This window comes from Cebus imitator, unplaced genomic scaffold (assembly GCF_001604975.1).
Source record: "Cebus imitator isolate Cc_AM_T3 unplaced genomic scaffold, Cebus_imitator-1.0 Scaffold449, whole genome shotgun sequence".
Taxonomy (NCBI): Eukaryota; Metazoa; Chordata; class Mammalia; order Primates; family Cebidae; genus Cebus; species Cebus imitator.
In genome coordinates this window covers 2,365,196-2,373,448 of record NW_016107764.1, presented here as the reverse complement: position 1 = coordinate 2,373,448, position 8,253 = coordinate 2,365,196, and the positions used below count along the sequence as shown (strand labels likewise).

The following is an 8,253-nucleotide window of genomic DNA, read 5'->3' as shown; positions in this document are numbered from 1 at the left end:
CAGAGTTTTGCTCTTGGTTGCCCAAGCTGGAGTGCAATGGTGTGATCTCCCCTCACTGAAACCTCCCCCTCCTGGGTTCAAGCCATTCTCCTACCTCAGCCTCCTGAGTAGCTGGGATTCTACAGGTGCCCACCAACACGCCCGGTTGATTTTTTTGTATTTTTAGTAGAGATAGGATTTCACCATGTTGGCCAGGCTGGTTTCGAACTCCTGACCTCAAGTGATCCGCCTGCCTCAGCCTCAAAGTGCTAGGATTACATAGGCGTGAGCCATGCGTCCAGCCAGAAGTTGATAAAAGTTGACTCTAAATTTTATATGAAAATGCAAAGGATCTAGAAAAAAAAAAAAGGAAAACAACAAAACTGAAGCTCTTCCAATACCCGAGTATGATACTTATTGTAAAACCACTGATGGCCAGGAGTGGTGGCTCACACCTGTAATCCCTTTGGGAGGCTGAGGCAGGAGTTCAACACCACACTATTCCACATAGTGAGACCCTATCTCTACAAAAAAAATGTAAAAATTAGCAAGATCTGGTGGTGCATGCCTACAGTCCCAGCTACTTAGGAGGCTATGGCAAGAGGCTCAGTCGAGCCCAGATGTTCGAGGTTACATTGAGCTATGATTGTGCCACTACACTCCAGCCTGGGCAACAGAATGAGACTCTGCCTCAAATAAAACTACAATAATCAATAGTGTCATATTGGTGTAAAGCCATACACACAAGATGAGGAACAGACCACGTCCATGTCACTTAAGTTGGAAAAGTGGAGTCTTTCAACAAATAGAACTGAAACAAGCAACTATCCAACAGATAAAAAATCTTGATCCTTATTGCATATGGTACAAAAAAAATAAAGGATCACAGACTAAAATGTAAAAGGTAAAACTATAAAAGTTCCATAAAATAAAAAACATAGGAAAAAAATCGTGTCCTTTGAGTAGGCAAATTTCTTAAAACTCAAATTATAAAATCTCATAAATCATCATGATTATTATTATATCTCCCTCACGGCAACCTCTGCCTCCTGGGTTCAAGTGGTTCTCCTGCCTCAGCTTCTCAAGTAGCTGGGACTACAAGGGCACGACAATGCACCCAGATAATTTTTGTATTTTTAGTAGAGACAGGGTTTAACCATGTTGGCCAGGCTAGTCTTGAACTTCTGGCCTCAGGTGATCTGCCCACCTTGGCCTCTCAAAGTGCTGGGATTACAGGCATGAGCCACTGCACCCACATCTTTGATAAATTAGACTTAATAAAAACTATTTGAAAGACACCATTAAGAAAATGAACAGGCAAACCAAACATGAAAGGAAAATATATTTGTCACAAACAGAAACAAAGAAGTATATATATTATGTATGTAATATATGTTTTTCATCTAGAATATGGAAAGAATTTTAGTCAACAATGAGCAACCCAACTTAAAAATAGGCAAAAGATATGAACAGACACATCACAAAAGATGACACAGAACAGCCATAAGCAGATGAAATCATAGGCATACATTATTTAGTGCACAAATACAAATTAAAATCGTTAAGACTAGAGTGGATCAAATTTTAAGAGACTGAAATACCAAGTGCTAGCAAAGATAAGGAGCAACTGGAATCTTCCCATACTGTGGCAGGGATGTAAAACGATTCAACCACTATGGAGGGCTGTGCAACAATTATTTTTTTTTTTAAGATGGAGCCTTGCTCTGTCAACCAGGCCAGGGTGCAGTGGCGCCATCTCAGCTCACCGCAACCACTGTTCCCGGGTTCAAGCAATTCTCCCGCCTCAGCCTCCCAAGTAGCTGAGATTATAGGCTTGCTGCAGCACACCTGGCTAGTTTTTGTATTTTTAGTAGAGATGGGGTTTCGGCCATGTTAGCCAGGCTGGTTTTGAACTCCTGACCTCAGGTGATCCACCCACCGCGGCCTCCCAAAGTGCTGGGATTATAGGCGTGAGCCACCGTGCCCAGATGACAATTTCTTAAAGTTAACAACACTTATTTCAATGGACTGAATGCTTACGTCCTTGCACAATTCATGTCAAATTCCTAACCCGCAAGGTGACATGACGTGGGGTCTTGGGGAGGTAACAGAATCACAAGGGGAGAGCCCTCACAATTGGGGTAAGTTTGCTAGTCCATTTCCACCATGTGCAGTTACAGTGAGATGACATCTACTTACAAAGGAAGCAGGCCCTCACTAGACACCAAAGGCTGACACCCTCATCTTGGACTTCCCAGCCTCCAGAACTGTAGGACATAAATTTCTGTTTATAAGCCTCCCTGTTGATGGTATTTTGTTATGGCAGCCTGAATGGACTAACACACTTATAAACTCAGCAATTAAAGTCCTAGGTACTTACCCAAGGGAAGTAAAAATACATGTGCAAATACATACTTTTACACAAATGTTCATAGTTTGAAGAGCTGAGACTGGAAACCCAACGACACATCAAAGTATAAACAAATGATGGCTCATCTATACAATGGAACACTATCCAGTGAGAACTACTGAAACACGAAGCAGCTGGCTGAGTCTAAAAGCATGCCGAAGTGAAAGACATCAGACACCAAAGAACACATAATAAATCCACTTGTATGAGGTTCTAAACCAAGCAAAGCTCATCTACATGGATACAAAGTGGTCACCTGTAGCTGGAGTCGGCCTAACTAGGAAAGGGCGAAAGGGAACTTTTTTGGGTGATAGAAATGTTGTTCTTGGTTCTGGCAGTGATGGTTAAACAGGTATATGGATTTTTCAAAACCCTGTACACTTAAAATAGGTGTTTTGTTATATGAAAATTTAATCTCAGTAAAGTTGATTAAAATGGTGTGGTGAAATCTATAGCATTTGAAACATCTCTAGTAATGCTGATTTTCCAGAAAATGTAGATGTCTTTTTTGAATTACTTGTCCTCTCAAGGGTTTTAGGGTTGGTAGCATTTGTTAAGAATTCAAACTATGGCCTCTTGAGGAAAAAAAATATCATTACAAAACTGGACTTTTGGGGTTCATGTTCAGATGAAATTCAGAGGCAAAGACTAAGAGTTTTGCCAGGTGGTGGTCCGCTGTGCATTTAATACACCTGCTTTAGCACAGCCCTAGCAAAACGGCTGTCACGACTCCACATTTCTTCAGGATCCTATTTTCTCTCCTCCCCTGGATCATATTTGCTTCTTTAGCTAATCTCTGCTGATCTCTCTGGCTCAGCTGAAATGTCACCTCTTCTGTAAAGCCTTCCCAGCTCCGTGCCACATCAGTCACCCCCTCATCTGCGCTCCTTCACAACTGAGAACACACACTTGACTCACTGTACTGTGATCTCTGTCTTCCCCACTACACTGTGGGTGACTGCGGGTGGTGTGTTGCTCATCTGTTCTCCCAACGTTTAGGACTATTCCTTATAGATATCAATACATTTTCAAATAAATGACAAAATGAACCACACAGCATGGAAAACGACAGCTCAGTTCAACCTTAGAACTGCTAAAACAGAAGAGTTACATAATGCACTGAGACTGTCCCCTTCGAGTGAGACAGAGACGGACGAGTGAAGACCTTCTCTTGAGACCTGCCGCCTCCTGTCCCCACTGTTCCAGCTGAGTCAGGTGTCAATGCCCTCCAGATCAAGCGGACAGTTCTGCGTGAGCTGTAAGGCAGCACAAAGGTGGGTGTGGATGTGCACTGGCAATTGCCTGCAACTACTGAGTTAAATAGGAGCAGCAGACGGTAGCAGGGCTGAGAAGATACTGGACAGAATCGTAGATTATACTGATACAAAATGAACAAACAAAAAAACAGCCAACAGCTGAAAACAAAGCAAGAGATGCCAATTACACATAGATTTGGGGGTGCATTTTTTATTGCCTTGTGCTAGACAGTGGACACGTGGAAATCAATCAGATATAATCACTGTCCTCAGGAACTGACAGTATAATGAAAGTCTACAAGTCATTCTGGCATATGCAAGTAAATACAGTAATAGCAGTAATTACTGAGCCACAGGAGCATGGAGAGCACTGCCAGCTAAGCCGGAGGCAAACAGTCCCTGACATGATGTCTGAGGCACGTCCTGAACCATGATTCGGAGTTAACTGGCTGAGAGAAGGAGACCCTTCAATAAGAACCAGGGTGAGAGAGGCAGGAAGCTGCGTGCAGCATGGGGAAGATGAAGCAGTCGGTGCTGCCGCAGCATCAACTGTGAGGCAGGGGATTAGGCAGAGGGAGACGAGGCTTGAGGAAACAGGAGGCCTTGGGGCACACGGTAGGGTACACGATGGGAGGCCTGGAGTTCCTCCTAAGGACAACAGGGAAATGGCTTGGGGGTTATCTTTCTTCAACGTGATTTAATAGATCAAAATGTGCTAGGTAACATTCTCCTAAGTAATAACATTAGATACACAGTCCTGCTCTAAAAGGGATTTAACTCAAGGATGGACTGTCATTGTGGATAACATTTTTTAAAAAACCTTTGCTTGAGACCTGTCTCCTCCCTGCCCCTGATGTTCCAGCTCAGAGTCAGGGGTCAAGCCCTGTGACTCTCCCAAGGACAGCGCTCACAGCTAAGGAGGAGGGCTAAGCCCGGTAGTGCCACACAGTGGCAGGTGGCACCCACTCCAAAAACAGTCCCATCCATGACTCACAAAATTCTGACATGTCCAAATCGTAGACGCCACATGAATCCTAAGTCCACCCATTTCCAAACATCACTCATTGGGCAGAAGAGTTATTATTTATAAGTTATCTGTGTGTTCCCCCTGCTCTGCAGACCTCTCACCCAAATGCACGGAGGCCTTACTCAAGGAAAGTCCCTCTTGGTGAACACTCTGATTATTTTTAAAGTTTGTGGCTGAGTTAAAATCTCTCCCGTACTGACTACACTCATAGAGCTTCTCTTCAGTATGAATTTTCTGGTGTTGAAGGAAGTTTGACCTCTGAATGAAGCCTTTCCCACAATAACTACACACATAGGGCTTTTCTCCAGTGTGAATAATCTGGTGCAGAAGCAGCTTGGAGCTCTGGATGAAGGCTTTCCCGCAGTCTTTACATTCGAAGGGCCTGTCCCCAGAGTGGATCTTCTGGTGCTCAGTGAGATGGGCTTTCTGGAGAAACGCCTTCCCGCATTCCTTACATTCATACACCCTCTCCCCGGTGTGGATTTTCTGGTGTCGAATAAGGTATGAACTCAGAAAGAAAGCTTTCCCACACTCGTTACATTCATAGAGTTTCTCTCCAGTGTGAATCCTCTGATGCTGGGTGAAGTTTGACGTCTGGCTGAAGCGCTTCCCACACTGATTGCATACGTAAGGCCTCTCCCCAGTATGGATCCGCTGATGCTGAATGAGCTTTGAACTCCGAATAAAAGCCTTCCCACACTCGTTGCATTCAAAGGGTCTCTCTCCGGTGTGAATTCTCTGGTGCTCAATCAGGTCTGAGCGATGACGGAACGCCTTCCCACATTCTTTGCATTCATACTGTTTCACTTCTGTGTGGATCTGATAATGGCGAATGAGGCTCGAGCTCCTTATGAAGGATTTCCCACATTCATTGCACTCGTAGGGCCTTTCTCCTGTATGAATCCTCTGATGACGAATAAGTAAGGAGCTTTGACTGAAGCCTTTCCCACACTCTTTGCACTCAAAAGGTCTCTCTCTGGTGTGAACTCTCTGGTGCCTAATCAGGTCTGAACTGTGACAAAACGCCTTCCCACATTGCGCACATTTGAAGGGCTTTTCTCCCGAATGAACGCGCTGATGCTCAATGAGACCTGCATAGCGAATGAAGTCTTTCCCACACACATTACAGACATAGAGCCTCTCTCCAGTGTGAATTCTCTGATGCTCCATGAGGTGTGAGCTCTGGCCAAAGCCTTTCCCACACTGATCGCACGTGTAAGGTTTCTTCCCAGCATGCAAAATCTGATGCCTAACTAGGTCCGAATTAAATGTGAAGGTTTTGCCACAGATATCACAAGGATTGGCTTCCCCCTCTATGAGCTCTCTTTGAAGTATAAGAAGGTCTGAGTTCAGAACAGGGCGTCTGCTTGACTTGGTGCACACTTGAGCTGTCTCCCGTGTTTGGATCTTCCAACGGGTCACGGTCACCTGCTTGCAGCCCCTGTCCTGAGATGGGAAACTCTCCAGGCTCTGACCTTCTGGATTTCCCAAGAGCTCCTCTAATCTGGGCTCACAGACTTCCCCAGACTCGGGGGAGGGGAGCTCCATCGCTGTGACTTTGTCTGACATTGTCCTATGTGAGTTTTCATCCTCAGAAATCCAGGCTTCAGTCACCTTCTTCTCACCAGTTCCTACATTAGAATCTGAAACAAAAGACAACAAAATCATCTCTCCCCTCACTTCATGGACGGGGATCTCCTCAATGAGGGCAGGATGAAATTCATCTCCAAGAGGTGGAAAGTGTTTCCTCTGCCCCTCACTCCTGACCCAACGTGCTGCTACCCACAGCTCTGGTCTCACACCCAAGCCTGTCCCACGCAAGATGGCTTCTTTGTGGCTCCTGTTTTAACATCCGACACCAGGACAGATTGGCCTGTGGTGCACAACACCCCTCTGACCCTTAGTGAACCCTTGATGAGTTGCAGAGGGGTGGGGATATGCTTGGACTCCATTAAAAAACCAAGACAGATATTTTAAACAAATGTATAAATGTATCAACACTGTCACCTCTTCACTGTCCCTCATTCCCTCTTTCATGTCCTCTTCTCCCCTCTGTAACTAGCTTAGACTCCAAAGTCTGGCACAGTGTTCACTGCAAGTTACATGAGAATCACCCTCCTGCATAGAATCCAGGCCCCCTGCCCTTTCCTGCCTCCATCATACTTGGATGGGAAAACCCAAGCTTTGGTCTGATTCATGCCTGCACTCTTGCTGACTGAGTTCTTTAAATTCAGAGCTGCTTGCCTAATGGAGCCTGAGAGCTGCCAGTAACTCCTACCCTTCCCACTCCCTGACAGGACCACCCACTTCTCCTGTCTTCTTACAGACCCCATCACTCCCTCCTCCCTCCCCACTGGTGACCCTGCTTTTTGCTTCAACGAGAAAACAGAAGAAATGAGGCAAGGACAGCCACTGCCTGCCACATCTCCTGCCAGCCTGTATCTCCACCCATCCCCTGCCAGGCTTGTTACCTGGGTTAAACTGTCCTTGATCTGACCTAAGGTCAACACTTCCCCTTGTGTGTGAACTTCCTTTCCCTCTCACACATGCAGGGACAGCACTTGAGCACCCACCCCTCTCCTCCAACCTAAAGTCCCCACCCTCCAAGCCCACCACTCTTCTCATCGTAAAGAAACTCACCAGTTCCCAGCTACCCGAAAAATGCATTTCATGGGCCTCATGTCCCACTAATTACTACCCCATGACTCTCCTCCTCCACAGCCACATTCAAAGAGCCCTCACCCCATGCTCCATTTCTCCGTTTCCTCCTTCTTTGAGTCCACTGCAGTGGGGCTGTCACCCCAAACATGCACCACATCACCAGATCAGGGGTCAGCTGTGACCACACTTCCAACTCAACCTGCAGCGGCACTGACACAGCCCCAATCCTTCGAAAGTCCCTCTCCTATGTGAATCTGGGACAGCTTCTCTCAGTTCCCTAACTGCCTCACTGACAGCTGTGTCGCCTCAAAGTCCTGGCGAGTCTGGGGCTCAGCCCTCATCTATGTCTATTACAGAGGGGGCGCACTCATTACTGAACACCAATGCCATCTATGCTGAAGACTCACATGCCTGCCTCCAACCTGGCCTTCTGCCAGCCCCCACACCTGACCAGCTCCTCACCTGACACCTTCATTCAGGCACTCTCAGGTTTTCAACCCTAATGCATCCAGCCTCACTTCTGATTCCCCTCCTTCTGTAGTTCTCTCCATTATCTCATTTGTTCAGGCCACAAACGCTGCAATAACCCTTGACTCCTTTTCCCTTTGTCCACACTCCACATCTGTTCAAAACCATGCCCACCGCCAGATCCCGCCAACCTACAGGGCTGCCAGCTGCACTGCCCTACGCCACACAGTGTAACTGCTGCCAACTGCACTGCCCTACGCCACACAGTGTGACTGCTGCCATCCGCACCGCCCTACACCACAGTGTGACTGCTGCCATTCGCGCCGCCCTACGCCACACAGTGTGACTGTTGCCATCTGCACCGCCCTACGCCACACAGTGTGACTGCTGCCATCTGCACCGCCTTACGCTACACAGTGTGACTGCTGCCATCTGCACCGCCCTACGCCACA

At 46.6% G+C, this 8,253-nt stretch overlaps 1 protein-coding gene and 1 long non-coding RNA gene across 4 annotated transcripts in view; one reads left to right on the top strand and one right to left on the bottom strand.

Moving 5' to 3' along the window:
- Positions 1 to 265: 265 nt before the first annotated feature.
- LOC108291286 lies at positions 266 to 815 on the top strand. The gene is made up of 2 exons (XR_001819839.2): positions 266 to 297; positions 337 to 815. It is a non-coding gene; the product is annotated as an uncharacterized LOC108291286 (long non-coding RNA).
- Positions 816 to 4,471: 3,656 nt separating this feature from the next.
- The window catches only part of ZNF623 (zinc finger protein 623), a 13,928-nt gene continuing 10,146 nt past the window's right edge, over positions 4,472 to 8,253 (bottom strand). For all 3 annotated transcript variants that reach the window (XM_017511548.2, XM_017511549.2, XM_017511550.2), the window contains exon 2: positions 4,472 to 6,315. In XM_017511548.2, the coding sequence (XP_017367037.1) occupies positions 4,730 to 6,241 (1,512 nt within the window). In that variant the 5' untranslated portion in view covers positions 6,242 to 6,315 and the 3' untranslated portion in view covers positions 4,472 to 4,729. The remainder of the gene's footprint in view (positions 6,316 to 8,253) is intronic.